The sequence below is a fragment of the Suncus etruscus genome, chromosome 1 (assembly GCF_024139225.1).
Source record: "Suncus etruscus isolate mSunEtr1 chromosome 1, mSunEtr1.pri.cur, whole genome shotgun sequence".
NCBI classification, from domain to species: domain Eukaryota; kingdom Metazoa; phylum Chordata; class Mammalia; order Eulipotyphla; family Soricidae; genus Suncus; species Suncus etruscus.
In genome coordinates, this window is record NC_064848.1 from 203,713,073 (window position 1) to 203,731,294 (window position 18,222).

General features: G+C 46.0%; 3 protein-coding genes across 6 annotated transcripts in view; 1 reads left to right on the plus strand and 2 right to left on the minus strand.

The window, feature by feature from the left end:
* The window catches only part of FADS6 (fatty acid desaturase 6), a 1,183,177-nt gene that overhangs the window by 698,237 nt on the left and 466,718 nt on the right, over positions 1-18,222 (minus strand). The gene's annotated exons all lie outside the window — the stretch shown is intronic.
* HID1 (HID1 domain containing) overlaps positions 1-18,222 on the minus strand; it is a 994,098-nt gene that overhangs the window by 446,427 nt on the left and 529,449 nt on the right. The gene's annotated exons all lie outside the window — the stretch shown is intronic.
* Positions 2,907-5,967, plus strand: LOC126001211 (CMRF35-like molecule 2). The gene is made up of 2 exons (XM_049768423.1): positions 2,907-3,079; positions 5,835-5,967. Exons 1-2 carry the CDS (start codon positions 2,907-2,909, stop codon positions 5,965-5,967), a joined length of 306 nt encoding a protein of 101 aa, XP_049624380.1.

Consider the following 18,222-nt stretch of genomic DNA (forward strand, 5'->3'; position numbering starts at 1 on the left):
AGAAGTTAAGTGGCTGAAAGAGGAAGCAAGAGCCAGACAACCAGGCAGAGAGGGAGAGCAGAAGACCAGAAGACTGTCCTTGCTGAAGGACAGTGCCCACCTTGCTTCAGGGAGGCGATGTGGCCACGCAGGCTCCTCACCTCTCTCTGCTTTCTTTCACGTAAGTCCGTACTGGCTCAGGACCAGGAGCTCCAGGATTCTGCTGAGAATCATCCCAGGTTTCCAGGAGACCACTGTCTTAAGATGGGCAGCAGCCCGCCTCTGCCTGTGTGGGGATATGGTTGGGCTACTCTTGAGAGCAGTGGCCCCAAGAAAGTGTGAGGCATGGGAATTCATTGGGATTCACATAGCAGATCCCACAGACAGGGCTCCTGACCTTCAGTGGTCATTCCATAGACACTGAGGCCCCAGATCAGGTGGAGGAGCAGTGGGGACATGAGAGACCAACATATGCTCCTCCTGCCTCTAACCCAGGGGAAGATGAAACCCTGAACTGGGGGGAAGGGGCACATACAGGAAAATGAGGAGCAGGAGGAGAATTTGGAAAGGGTTGAGGGTCTGAGCATGACTTAGGTGAGCTCTAGGTGGCCCTGAGGGCAAGAGAGGTGGGTCCATCTGATGGCCTCAGAGACCTGTAGTCCTTTTCTCTGTCTCCATGAAGTGGTGGGAACAGAACTCATCACAGTGCACAGTTGGGGCTAAAGCACACAGGTGGATCTGAGACCTGAGCTGTCTCAGGGTATGGTCCTGACCTAGAAGCACTAGGTTCTAAGTTCTTGGCCTTCTCCACCCCAAAAATTCCTGTCAATAATTTATGGACTCCTAGCTTAAAACTCCATGGCATCAGAAGAAGACTGAGTGCTTTACTTCAATATAGCTGGAAGTCCTGAGTTTAGTGCTGGAAAGGAAAGAAGAAAATAAAGAAAGAAAGAAAGAGAGAGAGAGAAAGAGAAAGAAAGAAGAAAGAAAGAAAAAAGAAAGAAAGAAAAGAAAGAAGGAAAGAAAAAGAAAGAAAAGAAGAAAGAAAAAAGAAAGAAGAAAGAAAGAAAGAAAGAAAGAAAGAAAGAAGAAAGAAAGAAAGAAAGAAAAAGAAAGAAAGAAAGAAGAGAAAGAAAAGAAAGAAGAAAGAAAGAAGAGAGAGAGAAAGAGAGAAGAAAGAAAGAGAAGAGAAAGAAAAGAAAGAAAGAAAGAAAGAGAGAGAGAAGAGAGAGAAAGAAAGAAAGAAAGAGAGAGAGAAAGAAAGAAAGAAAGAAGAGAAGAAAGAGAAAGAAAAGAAAGAAAGAAAGAAGAAAAGAAAAGAAAGAAAGAAAAGAAAGAAAAAGAAAGAAAGAGAAAAGAAAGAAAGAAAGAAAAGAAAGAAAGAAAGAAAAGAAAGAAAGAAAGAAAGAAAGAAAGAAGAAAGAAAGAAAGAAGAGAAAAAGAAAGAAAGAAAGAGAAAGAAAGAAAGAAAGAAGAAAAGAGAAGAAGAGAGAAAGAAAAGAGAGAGAAAGAAAGAAAGAGAGAGAAGAGAGAGAAAGAGAAAGAAAGAAAGAAGAGAAGAAAAAGAAAGAAGAAAAAGAAAAGAAGAAAAGAAAGAAAAGAAAGAAAGAAGAAGAAAGAAAAGAAAGAAAAAGAAGAAAGAGAGAAAGAAAGAAAGAAAGAAAGAGAAAAGAAGAAAAGAAAGAAAGAAAGAAAGAGAAAGAAAGAAGAAGAAAGAAAGAAAGAAAGAAAGAAAGAAAGAAAGAAAGAAAGAAAGAAAGAAAAGAAAGAAAGAAAGAAAGAAAGAAAGAAAGAAAGAAAGAAGAAAGAAAGAAAGAAAGAAAAGAAGAAAGAAAGAAAGAAAAAGAAAGAAGAAAAGAAAGAAAGAAAGAAAGAAAGAAAGAAAAGGAAGGAAGGAAAGAGAGAGGGGAGGGAGGGAGGAAGGGAGGAGGGGAGGAGGGAGAAGGAGGGAAGGAAGTGGAAGGAAGTGGAAGGGAGGGAAAGGGATGGAAGGAAAGAAGGGAGGGGGGAAGGTGAGAAGGAAGGAAGGAGGAAGGGAGGAAGGGAGGGAAAGAAATAAGACCTCAAAGTTTCTGTGTAATCGCCAAAGCTGAATTCAAAAGTAACTTCTTGTTTCAATAAACTTACCATGTGACACAGATGAAAGGAGACATCTTGTTCATATGTCCAGGATGGTGTAAGCAGTGTGGCTCCATGTTATCCAGGTCTCTCAGACCTACATGGAGCCTGCTGAGCTTTTAGAGGGGTAAGAAGACTTTCCCTCTGCCCTGACTCTTTAGAGTCAACAAAAAAGAGAACTTAGAAAAGATGCATGTTCACCTGTAATACCCACTTACTAAAAACTGCAGCAGTGGCGAATCAGTAAAAGGATGGACTCAGAGTAATGGAAACTCCTGAGTCCTCCCCCCACCCCAAGCCCACCCAGATGCTTAATTGGAATCAAGAGGTTCTGTAGGAAATAACAGATCTATGTATGCAGGTTTCACAGTACAAGGGTATAGTCAGCACGGTGACATTGGGAAACTTCAATATGCACAAGGGGGGGGGGTTATTACTGACCCCAAAAAACCCACCATAAGGAGCTTTCAATTCTAGGGCATATAGATAAAGCACCGGATCTCCTGTCACTCAAACAAATCACCTGTCATCCATCACCCTCATCTTCAAACATGGGGGTTAGCCCTCATCTGACTTGACCTGTCAAGGAGGTCCTTGACAGACTCCTTCTGCCCAAGGAATTGCTAAGGGACAGGATGAAGTATTCAGCTGGGGAGGATTTGGGGTCTGGAAGAGAAGATTGTTTTCCTGCTTAGTGTCAGTCCTGTATCTCTGAGCTCCTGTGGGGTCCTGGGTATTGGACAGAAGGGGTCCCTGGCTTTGAGTCTTTCCCTGGGAGGACAGGGTAAGAGTGAGTTCCTGTGCCAGGGATGTGGCACTGCCCTCAGCTGGAAGGGGACAGACATGTGCCTCTGTTTCCAGGCTCAGCTGCCATACGTGGACCAGGAAGCATAAGAGGCTACGTTGGAGGATCCTTGACCGTGACCTGTTACTATGACGCTGGATATGAGTCATACAGGAAGTGGTGGTGTCGCGGAGAGAGGCCTTGGGTTCCTGCAGGATCCTGGCACAAACCACTGGAACAGAGTGGGCAGTGCAGAAGGACCGCGTGACCGTCAGGAACAGCCATAGTCAGCGTAGGTTCACTGTGACCATGGAGAGGCTCAGATTCAATGACATAGACATGTACTGGTGCGGGATTGAAAGAACTGGAACTGATCTGGCGACCCAAGTGAAAGTGTCTGTGGTCCCAGGTAAGCAACTGTGCATGTCTTGTGTCTCCGGTCCTGCTTGGGGCTGCTCCCCAGATCCTGTCAAAGCCTGTAACTGCTATTCTAAGGGGACTATGCTGGGGACTGAAGTGTGAATCTCCTGGCCATATGAGCACTGGGGGTGTCTCTCCCTGATGCTCTGGTGTGGGATCGAAAGAGTAGGAGTTGATCTGAGGGCCCAGGTGAAAGTGACCGTGGACCCAGGTAGGCAACTGTGTGTCTTGTGTCCTCCAGCCCTGCTTGGGGCCACTCCCAGATTCCTGAACCAGCCATTATCAGTCACTCAGAGGGGACCTTGCTAGGGGGTTGAGTACAAGACTTCCATATGAGCACTGGAGGTTCCACTCCCTAAAGCTCTAGGATCCTTACGTTCCAGAGGAAACTAGCCTATCTGGGTTCTTCGCTCTTTTCTGAACAGCTCAAGGCTTGGTCTGGCCCCAGAAGCCAGGGATGGTCTGTATAGGCTCGGACCCCCATATCCCACCACAAACAGGGACCCCATGTGTACAGGGACCCTCCTCCCTGGATATGACATCCAATGTCATATCCCCCTCTATGAACTGGGTTCCCTTGTAGTCACAGATCCTATCCATTGATGGAGGCCTCAGGAGCCTGCAGGTCATTTCTCTGTCCTTACGGGCATCAATGACTTCCTCTTCCACTGACACTGCTGCACTTGGGCTCCAAATACAGAGCACCAGAGTCAGGGAGGTACTAGATCTGTAGGAGGCTCCACCCCTCTGAAATGCTTGCAGGGCCTAAATACAGGGAAGACTGATGGATATTAGCCTCTCTCTGGCCCACATTGTTTTAGCTCTACAGGATATGGACTCCTGTGAGGGCAGCAGGACCCCAGCCTAGGACTGCGTGAAGGTGGGGAACACTGTTTTCCCTCCATGGTGTTTGGGCCTAACTCTGCACTAGGTTCCCCATGCCAGGGGCTGACAGACTGGTCAGCCCCAATACAGACTCTGCCCACCCCATGCCCCTGACTCAGAGTCCCCAATGACATGGCAGCCCCAGGAAGCCCATTGCTCCCTCTTGGGGATGCGGAATCTGGGGAGGTGGCATTGACATGATTGAGACACAAGAGGTGGAAATCCCAGGAGGTTCTGGCTTCCCTGGCCTGAACCTCTCCCCCTCTGGTGCTTGTGTCTCTGGTACCATCTCCACCCACCTACGTCCTGGAGGCCAATACAGAGGTTGAGGCAGGACCACCTTCCCTGCTTCTGCCCAGAGCAATCCCATCCCTCAGAGTTCTCTGCAGTCAGGAGGAATAGACAGAGCCATGTGTGACCTGGTGTGTCTATCCAGCTCCAATCACAGCTACCAAAGACACCATCAATGGACAAACAATGCCAGACACCCTGGAACTGAGCACAAGCCCCCCAAATGTGACCCATCACCCCCATCGAAGCCAGGTAAGCCCACTCTGATCCTGCACTCTTCAGTTGGGGGCACTCTTATCCCAGGAATAGGCCAGAGCTGATCTTTCAAACCTCTGGCTTCAGGACATACTAGGAAGGACTCCCTACTTCTTGCCGACTGGTTTTGTAACCCAAAGACCAACTCTGAGTGGTTATGTATGTGTGGTTGTCTTAACTGTGCATTTCCACTGAACCATAGCCCCCCACATGGCCCAGAGAAGAGTCTGGAAATAGACTTGAGGGACCTGGAGACAGAAGTGGGGCCCCAAAGATAGACTGAGGAGCCCTCGAGAAAGCCATGGCCTTGAAGTCACATGTGGGAGAAATAGGGGCTCCTAGAAACAATTGGGAAGCCCTGAAGAGAGAAATGGGGCCCTAGAGACACATGGGAGTTCTTGAAAAAGATTAAAGACCCTACCAAATTGCCTGGTGTTGAGATATTGGTGGACAATCTGCACTGTGGATTTGGAGGCCCACTTGGTCCCACACAGAAAGACCATGGGGGTAGGGTGCCCTGGTCCCTGCCCTGCTGCCCAGCAGCCATGAGCACTGTCAGTTCTAGCAAGCATCCTGGCTGTGCCATCCCTGTAGCTGCTGCCTGATTCTGCAGAAGGGAGACTGAGGCCTGCCTCATGGGTCCTCATGGTCCACTTGTCTCGAGGCTTTCTAGAAGGAGAGACCTCTCCAACTTGCGTCCTGGACATGATCTCCCAACTCCTACTCTCTTCATTTGGGACTCTAAACTCTATATGAATCCCCAAATGTCCTATAGAATCTCACAATTTCCTCTCACATCCTTACTCCGTGGTTAACTCATCCCAATCTGCTTAGTAAAGGGGAGCTGAGACTGGGCATCTCTTCCGGGTCAGACCGGACTCATCATCAAGAAACACTAGCCATTGGGGGAACAATTGGCCAGATATGAGGCTCATCAGAAGGGGGGTCATCATCCAACCCTGATGGTTGAGTGGGCTGGGGGGGGCAGTGAGGCTACACCCAGAGTCTGTCCTGGCCAGTACCCCAGGTGTTCAGGTCAGCCCAAGGCAGCTGGGGAGAACGGCCCTGGGAAGTGCCTCATTTCCTGTCATTGTCCTTGCAGGTCCCTGCTAAGTAACATCCACTTCCTGATCCATGTGTTCCTGGAGGTGCCCCTTCTGCTGGGCATGATGGGATTGGTCCTCTGGGTGAGCCGGCCACAGAGGAGCACCAGGAAGTGCCCTGAGAACCAATAGCCCCCAATCACTGAGCATCAAGGGACTGCACAGACAGGGTGCCAGGCAAAGCTATGGTCTCTACCCTGCAGTGCTCAGTTCTCACATTCTGACCTTCACTGTGAGCCCCAGAGGAGGGTTTCCCAGGCCCTGTTGGGAGATGTGCTCCAAGGGGCTGCACAGAACACATTTGAAGAAACAGCACTGAGACCCCACAGACAGGATGCAGAGCTAAGCTGAGTTCCAGGCTTTCTGACAGGGCAGTCCACACAGCACACATAGCATGTAAGAAAAGGACCCTCAGTGAAATGAGGCTCAAGGTCACCCCCAGACCCCACTTTTCTCTCACCCATAAAGACTGCACTTGGCCTTCACATCTTTATGGGAACTGGTTCCCTCAGAGCCTTCCAGAACATACACAGAGAATGTCCCCTCCTCTACCAAAGTGGCAAGCCAGATAATAAAGGCAAGTCATCTAAGCCTCCTTCCAGTTTAGTTCTGAAGATGTCACCCCATCCCCCATCTTCCTGTGTAATCTTACCTGATGGTAAGACAAGCCCATTTCTGGGAGGGGTTTTTGGAAGATTACAAAGGGGTTGCCTGAATGAAGGGATGAAAAGGGAAGATTCAGGAACAAGCAACAGGGGGAGGCTAGCAGCATGTAAAGATATCAGGGCAGCTGATGGAGCCTGCTTAAAAGGTTAGGATAGAAGCCACATATGTGGCCTCTTATTAATAAAGCTTCATGTCTCCTGAAATCTGACTGCTGTGGATCATTTCCTCACCTCCACCCTGAACACACAGACCTGTCGGCAGGAAGGGGTTACAGGCCCGTGGCCCGGCAGAGAAGGGCCTCCAGCAGAGAAAGGCCTCACCATCCATCTCACCATATCCACCACCATCCAGGACTCAATAATAAATATGTATTCTACACTGAATAGCCTCTTTTGGTGGTTTATGTTAGCTTATTTGTTTTTGAGTCAATCCCCCGAGGTGCTCAAGGCTTAGTCCTGGCTCTGAGTGCAAGGTTCACTCCTGGAGGACTCAAATCAGATCCTGAAAATCAAACCTGTGTTGACCACATGTAAGCAAGTACCGTAAACACCTACACTATCTCTCCAGCCCCTTGATGTCTCCTATGAAAAAGATCCCTGAAAAACATTTTAGGTTCCTGCCCTAAATGGTTTCCCTGATCTGTGAACCTAAGGTGTGAGTAGCTACATCCTTCCTTTTATTATCGGTTTTCATATTTATAAAGACGAGTTTCTAGAAATTGAGCTCCCATGTAATCCATTAATAACACTCCTTAAAATATACCCTCTTGGCCCAAAATGCAATACAGAAAAGGCATTTGCACCCTATATCCACTGCAGCACAATTCAAAATAGCCAGAATCCAGAAACAACTCAAGATCCGTAGAATAGATAATGATAAAAAACAAAAACAAAAAAACTGTGCTATGTCTAATGGAATACTACTCAACTGTTTAGAAAAATAAATTCATGAATTTTGTTTATACTTGAATACATGTAGAGAGTACTATACTGAGCTAAATGAATCAGAAGGAGATGGACAGACATAGAAGATTACATTATTTGTGGAATACAAAAATAGTATGGCAATAATATGCAAATGAAATAGAATCATGGTCCATGATAGAACTGGTCCATGATAAGAAGCTTATCACAAAGAGTGGGAGAGTGCAGTTGGGGCAGAGAAGGGAGCACTCTGACAATGATAATTGGAAATGATCACTCTGGACACAAACTGAGTGCCAAAAGTAAATAAAACAATATGCACGGTACCCTTACAATAAAAATATTACAAACCACTGTGTCTAAAAGAGATAAAGGAAGAGAGAGAGAGAGAGAGAGAGAAGAAAAATGTCTACAATAGAGGCAGGCATGGATGACAGAGTGCAAGAGGGTAGAAGCAATGAGTTTTGGGGGGATGCATGTATTCTTGACAGCTCCTTTGTGCTTTAAGACTCACCTGCTGCTTCTATTGAGGACTATTTGTGACCTTCCACAAGTTTATTCAGTGAACATGCTCAGACTTTGGGTGTTGTCAGCACAATTGCCTGTGTTTTGAGTATTTATGGGATTGCCATACCCAACAGTACTTGGATTCTCCCCCACTTGCTCATTGCTCAGGTTTGGGGTCAAGCTCAGGGGTCTCTCCTGGAAGTTTTCAGGGGACCATGAGGTGCTTGGATTGAATCTGGGATTCCTAAATGCAATGCATATGTTCAGCCCATTATACATTTCCACTCGTTTCCTCTTTTGGCTCCTTAATTAATGTAAGTCAATGGAGATTACTGAATTATTTGTCTCAGGACACCAGGTGGACTAATGGATAAAGATACCAAATAATGAGGGAAGAGGAAATGGGAGGTAGGACAAAAACGGAGGTGTAGGGAATGGGAATTTTATGTAAATATGTACCTAAAATATTAAAATATATGGGAATTTTATGTAAATATGTACCTAAAATATTATTGTCAACAATATGTAAGCCACTATGATCAAAATAAAAATTATATTAAAAAAAGGGGGCCGGGCGGTGGCGCTAGAGGTAAGGTGCCTGTCTTGCCTGCGCTAGCCTAGGATGGACCGCGGTTCGATCCCCCGGCGTCCCATATGGTCCTCCAAGCCAGGAGCGACTTCTGAGCGCATAGCCAGGAGGAACCCCTGAGCGTCACTGGGTGTGGCCCAAAAAAATAAAACCCAAAAAAAAAAAAAAAAAAAAAGAAAGAAAAAAGATACCAAATAATGGTCAGAGATTCACTAACTAGATACTATCTCAACAGGCACACTCCCCACAGATACATGTTATCATACCTTGTACCACATACACACATACCTTATATAGCAGACACATGCTCACATGTCACAGCACAGAAACATAAATATCAGGTAAACCATAGACATATATGCAAATATCTTGATCAAAACACACACTACAATCCATGAACACATCACCGTGCCACAAACAAAACTTTCTCAGAAGTTCTCCTCCGACACATCTCCCTTAAAAAAATCACATCAAACATGTCACTCTCTGACACTCTCCTCAGACATGTACAGCTAGCTGTCGGCAGACAGATACCCTGCACTGTCCCCAAATATATTGCTGTCAGACATGCTCCTCAGACACATCCCCCTTGGACATTCTCCTCAGACACTCCTCAGACATGTCCTCCTCAGAAACTCTTTCCAGACATGTCTCCCTGAGACATTCTCTCAGATATGTACTCCATAACTCTCCTGAAATAAAGTACCTCTCACTCTTCTGAGACATGTCCCCTAAGACACTATTCTCAGAAATAGTCCCTGTAGTCACACTCCTCAGGTATGTGCCCTTCTTCACCTTCCTCAGATATGTCTCCCTCAGTCACTCTCATCAGAAACTCACCTCAGACATGTCCCACTCATACTCTCTTCAGACATGACCCTTTCAGATACATCTTCCTGAGATATGTTCTCTCTGGCACTCTCCTTTGACACATCCCCCTTAGACACTCTCCTCAGATACCTTCCTCAGATATGGCCCTTTCAGATATTCCCCTCAGCTACATTCCCCTCAGACATGTCCTGCTCATACACTCTACTTAGATAAGTTCTCTTCAGACCCTCTCCTCAAATAAATCCCCAGTTGCTCAGTGTCTGGGTACTGGCTATACATGTGTGAGGCCTGAGTTGGACTCTCGCAGAGAAGAACACAGAGACCTTTGTGGTCATTTTTGGGTAATTCATGGACATACCTAGTAGTACTTATGGGTTTTTCTTGGTTTAGTGAATCATTCCTGGTGGGGTGTGGATATCAAACCCAATTCAACTACATGTGAGGCAAGTGCCCTTCCCTTTATAATATCTTATACTTATTGTGCTGTGGTTCATTGCTCGGGCGTCTTGTGTCTCAGCATCTCTGGTGGGGACGAAAACCCTTCACAAGAGAAAAAACGGGTAACATGAGCTGCCGAATATGAAATATGAAATAATGAGACCACACAAAATTCATTGTATGGGGACCCGCGTCTGCAATAGACGTGAGACAATTTTACTTCTCAGACTGACCACCTTTAAGCACAATTCTGGTATGCCAGGTATTTCTGTGAAAGCAAAGGGCAGGGAATCTTAGGAGAAGGGAGACAAAGATAGCAGGCCCTAGAGAATATACATATCAAAAACTAGCCATACAGGTGAAAAAAATCCCGAGCTAAAAGGTAAGGAAGTGACATAGGGGGGTGTTTCTAGTTTAGAAGGGATGTTCTTACAACAAAGAAAGAGAAACTGGTGTTGCTACAATTTTGCAGCCTGCCTGAATAGTAAAATGCAAGAAAGATAGGAGCTGTTTGTTTACTACCTAGAAGCATCTTTGAGTTGCAAATATACTTAGCCAGCTGGTAACTTTAGCAGCTGTTGGTACTGAAATTTCTCTGCCTGCATATTGACTGAGGCCGAGTTTTGGTCTGTAGTTTTGCAAGGGAAACAAAGCCAAATGATAAGAAAAGAGATAAAAGGTCACCACCATGTCATATGAACCATGTGATCCATGTTATTTATAGCCAGTGATCCACATAGGGGTTATGATTAACTTCCTCCAATGGGCCTGCTGGCTAAAATATTTCCTGGGGGAATATCAGGCACTGCACCAGGAAAGCCAATAGACACATCTGGTGTGTGCTTCCCCTATGCTGTATGCTGTGGCAGTTCATTAGCTAGCACTACATATTTTTATTAAGTTTAAATTGGTCCAACAATAACATCAAACATACCATACAAGTCATGCCTGTGTAAAGTGGCCAATGCCATAGATTCATCTAACTGAAACAAGGCACAACTAGCAGCAAACACTCATAGAGAGTTCTTCTTGCTGGTCAAAACGGGGCTCCCTGGGAGGAGAACAGGGCAAGTCACCCCATCCTCACTGATCCTGGCACAAAAATACTGCTACACCAATGTCCCAGCTCACTGCTTTCCCACTCATCTCTTCAGGGTCTCCAAGCTGCCAAAAACTCCAGGTATGTGGTTTTGTGACCTAGGGATGGTTTGGAGCCAGCGCAGATCCTTTTCTCCCCTTGTATTCCTCAGCCCCACCCTTCATTTCTTTAGTCCCAACAGTCATGCCCATGAGCCATTGCTGTTGCTATATGAGCTTCTTTGCCCAGACCAATGATCTTCAGAGTCCTGGACCACTCAGCCAAGTATGTGGTCCCACAACACTCCCATAATTTTAATACAGACTTGCCAGTGGGATCACACCAAATTAGATGTCAAATTAGCAGAGAAGTCACATATGCTCAACAAAGAAAATCAACAACAGAAAGTTCAACCAGTAAGCAACCACTTAGTAAGCCTTCAGGAAGGGACATAACAACCTCCTTGTAAATTATGACAATTTCCATAATTTTGGTAATGAAGTTGTTTTTAGATAATTTCCCTACCATTTAGATGCACCAAGAAATATCATATAAATTATTTGTACCCACCAGGGGGCAGGCTTCTGGGAGGTTGGGAAACTGGTGAAAAGGGCTGAGAGACTTACATTAGTGGAAGAATTGGTGTTTGAATATTGAATGCCAGAAATAATTGTATTGTAAACAATTTGTAAACCACCATGCCTAAAATTTAAAAATTTAATAAAATAACATACAGTACAAAATGCGAAAAGGCAAAAAACAGTAAAAAAAAAAATGCCGGAGTGAGTAAAATAAAATAAAAAAATTTAAATTTATTAATAAAAACTAATAGTGTTTCTCTTAATAAGAAAGAAATTCTAGGACAATACTGAAATTGGAGTTTTCAGTATAGAGAAATACTTTTTGTTTGTTGTTTTGTTTCTGTTCACACCTAAGCGGTGCTCATGCTTGGCTTCTGACAGGGCTCGGGGGACCATATAGGGTACGAGGGATTGAAACTATTTCAAGTGCCAGGGAAACAAACCCTCTGCTGTATTATTTCTGGCTCTTGAGACAGTTTTAAAGTCCTGAGTGCAGAGAAAATTGACAGCGATTGAGTGGAGTGGGGAGAAGGCCAAGAACGGAGCCCTGAGTGCTTCTGCATCAGGACAACACCCTGGAAACAGCTCAGGGTTGGGACCCACGTGCTTGCTGATCCCCAAGTTCATCCCCACCACCTCATGGAGACAGAAACAAGGACTGGAAGTCTCAGCTCATCAGATGGGCATACCAACCCATAGACTTGGGCTTCTCTGCCCACTAGGGGGCTTACCCAGAGCTCACTTCAGTTCCCAGGTCCTCAATCATGCCACTTCCCCTGATGATCCCCAGTTTTCTTCAACACCCCTTCCACCAGTTCAGGGTCCCTCATTCAATGGGGCAGAGGCAGGATGGCAGGTGCTGGTCTCCCACTATCCCCACTGCTTCCCCACCTGACATGGAACTTCAGTGTCCACAGGGTCACCGGCTGGGGGTTCAGGATCTCTACTCTGATAGATTCCTCCTGCACACTCATGCACACCCCTTTCTGGGGTCCTGTTCATAGGCTAGGCCCACCCATGTAGGCTGGTGTAATTATATCTCAGGACCTGTGGGCTCCTGGTAAACTGGGGGGATTCTCCGCAGGACCCCTAGAGCTCCCTAGTTCCAGCCAGTCCGGACTTACGTGAAAAGCAGTAGAGAATGACAAGGAGACTGAGCTGCTGTATCTCCTTCCGGGGACCATGGTGGGCACAGCCCCATCAGCAAGAACAGAGACCCACACCTTCTCATTTTCAACTCGATCTTACTCTCCTGCTCACCTTCTTGCTCACCCCACTGATCTTGCTTCCTCCTTCAGCCTCTCCCCACCATCATGAGAAATGTCAGAGTAGGATTAAGGACTATTTAGTTTAGTTTTCTTTTGGGCCACATCCGGTGGTGCACAGAGTTTACTCTTGTTCTGAGCTCAGGAATCAATCCTGGCAGGCTCAAGGGGCCATATGGATGTCAAGGATTGAACACATGTCAGCTGCATGCAAGGCAAGCATCCTAGCCACTGTGCTATTGCTGCTCTCTGCAGGTGTCCATTAGTGGAAATTTCTGGGCACTGAACAATGCAAGACCAGGGACCTGCATTCAAAAAATGGCCCTGTGGAGCTGCCATGGGAGAGTTTAGGCTTGTCCTGGGGCTGGTGGTGTCTCCAGACCCTCCTTTCTATGCAGTCTCTACTGCTGGGGGATGGGGGACCCAATTCTGTAGATGGTCCCAATACAGTGCTCTCTATCCAGGGGTTTCAGAAAAGCAATTTTTAATTTTGCATTTTTTTTTGTTTTATGGATCACACCATGTGCACTCAAGGATCAATCCTGATAGTTTTAGAGGTCCATGTGGGATGCTAGGGATTGAATTTGGGTCAGCTGTGTATAAGACAATGATCCTACCAACTAAACATGTTCTTTATTCATTACTGGGGTGCTGATACTTGGGGCCCATGCATTCAACTAAATTGAGAGGTCCTAGGGCAAATGCTAGGGAGAACCTGCCCAGGAGCTGAAAGAAGAAGCTGGGAGGTCAAATCCACTCTGCAGGGAAAGGGGCTTCAGGGAAAAGGATTCCTGGCATAGGGTACTTGAGTAGAGTGAGGGGTTTGTGCAGAAAACAGACCCAATAGGGCTATTTCAGGCTGAGCACTTGGCCTCCATCCTGAATACCCACAACATATGTCTGGTGTTCTTTCTGGAAAGGCCAGTGCATACTCTGGGACCTCCTTCACACTGAACCCCTTATTGTCTCTGATGTGATAGCCGGAGCCTGTCCTCACCCCCATGACTGTGCCCCTGTTCCTGGTGGGGCACAGAGGGCCAGACTGGAATGAAATTTTCTCCAGTTTGGTTTCAAGGCCACCTCTGCATGTGCTACACCCAGTCTGTGCCCTTGGGGGGCAGAACTCCCTAGGGAAACATGAGACCCCAAGCTTCAGCAGGAAAAACACTGGGGTGCTTGGTTTCAGGGACCCCAGAGACTCTTGAGTGCTTCGCAGGATGTGGCCTGTGTTTACAGTGACGCAGTTTAGCCCACAGTGAGGTGGGTGGGAAGAACTGACCAGTAGGCTTCTGCAAATGGAGGGAAGCCTGGGAAAGGGAGATCTGAGGTTGGGGGCAGGGTCCCCTTCTGCTCCTGTCCAGAGACAAGGCTTGACTTCACCTCATTTGGGCTTCCCAGGTCAGGAACAGAGTGACTGCAGGAGCCCCAGGAGGCAAGACACTGAGATCTAGAGCTGTATCTAAGGCCTGTGTGTGTGCACATGTACTCTTGTTCCCATGGGACCCCCCCCCAATCTGGCAAGACACCTATCCATGCAAGATCCCCCAGGTTCTACTCCACACCTGTGAACGTGGGGATTGGTTGGATCTGTTGAGACTTGTTGCACCCTCAAGCTCTGTGTGCGTGTGATTCTGAGTGTGTTCATGTATGTTTGCATATATATACTGAGTGTTTAGACTATCGTATGTGGGGCTATATATGTAAAAGAACAGTGGGTATGTTCTATGAAGCATTGTGCACACAAAGCAGTTGGTAAGTATCATGTCCTCACATGTAGTGTTTTGCTGTATGATACGCTTTGGTGACATGTGGTGAATGTTCATGCATGTTGGTGCATGAGCAATGTTTGTGTGCCCATATGGTCAGTGCAGTGTGGATTGTCATGGCTAGTGCTTATGTACATGTGTTGTGAGGAACATGATGCCTTGAACATGCACCCACTGCACAAAGTAGGGAAAATTCTGGGACTGTGGGTGGATACTAAGAGGGGAGCACCTCTCGTCCCCTCACTATCCCCCACACCTTTACTCTCTCTGCTCCCTAACACCTCTTACCCTCTCCTCTTCCTGCATCCTTAACCCTCTCTTTATTCCCCAATATCCCTTACCCTTTCTCTGTTCCCTGAATACCTCACCCTATCTCTGCTCCCAGAAGACTCTTCTGGTGGGCAATAGAGCCATGGGGAGACATCCCTGCTGGTAAAGTTACCAGGGTAGGTTCCTGCCAAAATCCTTTGTGGCCACTAAAGGCACTGACTGCACAGGAAGCTCACCACAGAACACAGTTTCCTGGAAATACACACATCATGTACCTCACAACATAAAACACACACACACACACACACACACACACACACATGGGGCCAGAGCAATAGCATTGTGAATCAGGCATTCGATTGCATGTAACTAACCCAGTTTTGATCCCCAACATCAGATATGGCCTCCCAAGAATGAACAGGAGTAATTCCTGAGTGCAGAGCTAGGAGTAACCCATGAGTATTGCTTTACTACTCCAAAACTATAAATATGCTGCAGATGCCTTGCGTCCCTAAGCAAAACCTTAGTGGCTCAGATAATCCTCACTGGAAGAAAAGAGGGTACATGAGGCGGACAAATATGAAATATGAAATAAGTGAGACCATACAAAATGCATTGTATGGGGACCCATGTCCATGAGATGAGAGACAAATTTTACTGTTCAGCTGATGGCATTTTAAGCACGACTCTGGTATGCAAAGTGTCTTCAGGAAAAACAAAGGGCAGAGGGTTGTTAGGAGGGACAACACAATGGTACTGGACCCTAGAATCTACATATCAAATAACTACCCAATGTAGGTGACAAAGAGCCCTACAAGAGGCAAGGCGAAAAGATGAGGTGGAGGTGTTTTGGGTAAGCAAAAACAGGTTTTTTTTTTTAAGAAACAGGAGGAGAGAAGCAGGTTAAAAGGAAAAGAGAAATGGGGGGGACTGAAATTATTGTTTACTACCATAGAGATAGATTCAGAAAAACAAGCTGCTGGCACCAGGTTTTACTCGGAGTAAGAGTTACAAATAGGACCCGGAGAAATAGCACAGCGGCGTTTGCCTTGCAAGCAGCAGATCCAGGACCAAAGGTGGTTGGTTCGAATCCCGGTGTCCCATATGGTCCCCCGTGCCTGCCAGGAGCTATTTCTGAGCAGACAGCCAGGAGTAACCCCTGAACACAGCCAGGTGTGGCCCAAAAACCAAACAAACAAACAAAACAAACAAAAGAGTTACAAATAAACTAGCCAGGGGGAACTTTTGGCGGGCTTTCTTTGGTACTGAAATTTCTACAGGATAGCTAAGGCTGAATTTCTGTAGTAGAAAAGGAGACAAAAGTCAAATAAAAGGAAAAGAGAAATATGTCACAGCCATGTCAGAAATATAGCCAGTAATCTATGCAAGGGTCAATGATTGACTTCTCCAACAGGCCTTCTGGCAGATGTTTCTTGGGAGGAAAAATTAGGCACTGCACCAGGAAAGCCAAAAGCCACGTCTAGTGGGTGCTTCCTTGATAATGGAGACATGCGTCCTGCATGCCTCTACATAAATAAATCAACAAAAATAAAAAACAAAACACATCTCATATCACACCTTGCATATACCTCTAATAATACTGTCCACACATCTCAATAAGACCACACATATACATGCCTCAACCCACATGCAGACCTGAAATCATCTCACAAATATAATTTGTGTCATGTTAATAATCACACATATATTCTGGTATAAAGGCAAGATCATATCCCTATACACACATCACATTATGAACACACACTGTACCGTACCACAAAGACATTTGCCTCAAACATTCTCCTTGGACATGCTCCCTCAGACACGACCCCCTCAGACATATTCTCAAATAAGACCTTCTGTTGCACATCCCCTTCAGACATTCTCCTCAATATGTCCCCCTCAGAAACTCCTTGGACATCTCCCCATCAGACACTCTCCTTAGATATATCCCCTCAAATAGCCTCCTCAGACAAATCTCCTCAGACACATCCCCCATAGACATTTTACTCAGACATGTCTCTCTCAGACACTCTCCTCAATATGTCTTTATCAGACACTCTTCTGACATGACCCCCTCAGACACTCTCCACAGAACATTCATTCTATCTCTAAACGATCCCATCATAGACTCTCCTCAGATATGACCTTCTCAGACACTCTCCTTATTGTACCCCCCAGAAACTCTCCTAAGATACACCCCCTCAGACACTCTACTTAAAATTCCCCCTCCCTATCCACATATATGTCCCTCTCAGAATTCTCCTCAAATACATATCCCTTAGACAATCTCCTTATGCATGACCTCCTCAGACACTTTCAGACATTTTTCCCTCAGACATTCTCAGAAACATGATCCCTGTAGCTAATCACCTTAAGTACACACCCTGTTTGGATACCTAGAGCACACACCCTGATTTCTCTATTTCCCATATAAATGTCCATTTCCCATCTACAATAAAGGTAGTTACTCTCCCACAGTGGCTGGTGGATGCTTCTTTGTTAGTTTTCCACTTTCCTGAGATCCGACCTCACCAGTGACTTCTAAACCCGGAAACTCTGACTTCACCCATGACTCTGACCTCATCAGTGACTTCTACATACAGATATATGACATTACAGTGTTATTTACGTGTCCCCTCATATATAAACTCTCATAAGACCCTCTCCTCAGATACACCCCTTCAGACACTTTATTTGCCAGGTCTTCTGAGACAGTCTTCACAGATGTTCCTCTGATACATTCTTCATCAGACATATTGCCCTCAGAAACTCTCTCAGACAGATTCCTTTCAGAAACACTCCTCAGATCTGCCCTCTCAGACACTCTCCTAAACATGTCCCCCTCACTTTCCTCATACCTGACTTCTTAGACACCAATCTCTCTTTCTTCCCAGAAATTTCCCCCTCAGATACTGTCCTCTGATAAATCTCATTTGGACACTCATCTCAGACACTTCTCCCATAGATATTCCCCTCAGACATGTACCCCTCACACACTCTGCTCAGACACATAATCCTCAGATACTTTCCCCCCAAAATATCCTGCTCAGACACTCTCCTGGGACATGTCCCCCTCAGATATTCTTCTCAGGCATGGCCTCCTCAGACATGTCCCCCTCAGTAATCTACTCAGATATTTTCTCTCAGGCACTCTCCACAGACATGAACTATTTAGACACACCTCAAATATATCCCCCTCATTCTCCTCAGACATATCTTCCTCGGTGACTTCTCAGATATGTTCCCTCTGACTCGTTCCTTAAACATGTCCCCCTCAGATACTCTGCTCAGAAATCTTCTTCAGACACTTCCCCCTCAAACACACTCCTCAGATATTTTCTCCTCAGATACATTCCAATCAGACATGACGCCTCTGAAACTCTCCTCTAATATGTCCTTTTCAGACCCTATCCTCAAACATGACCCCATCAAATATATCATCCTCAGACATGTTCTCCTCAAATACTTTC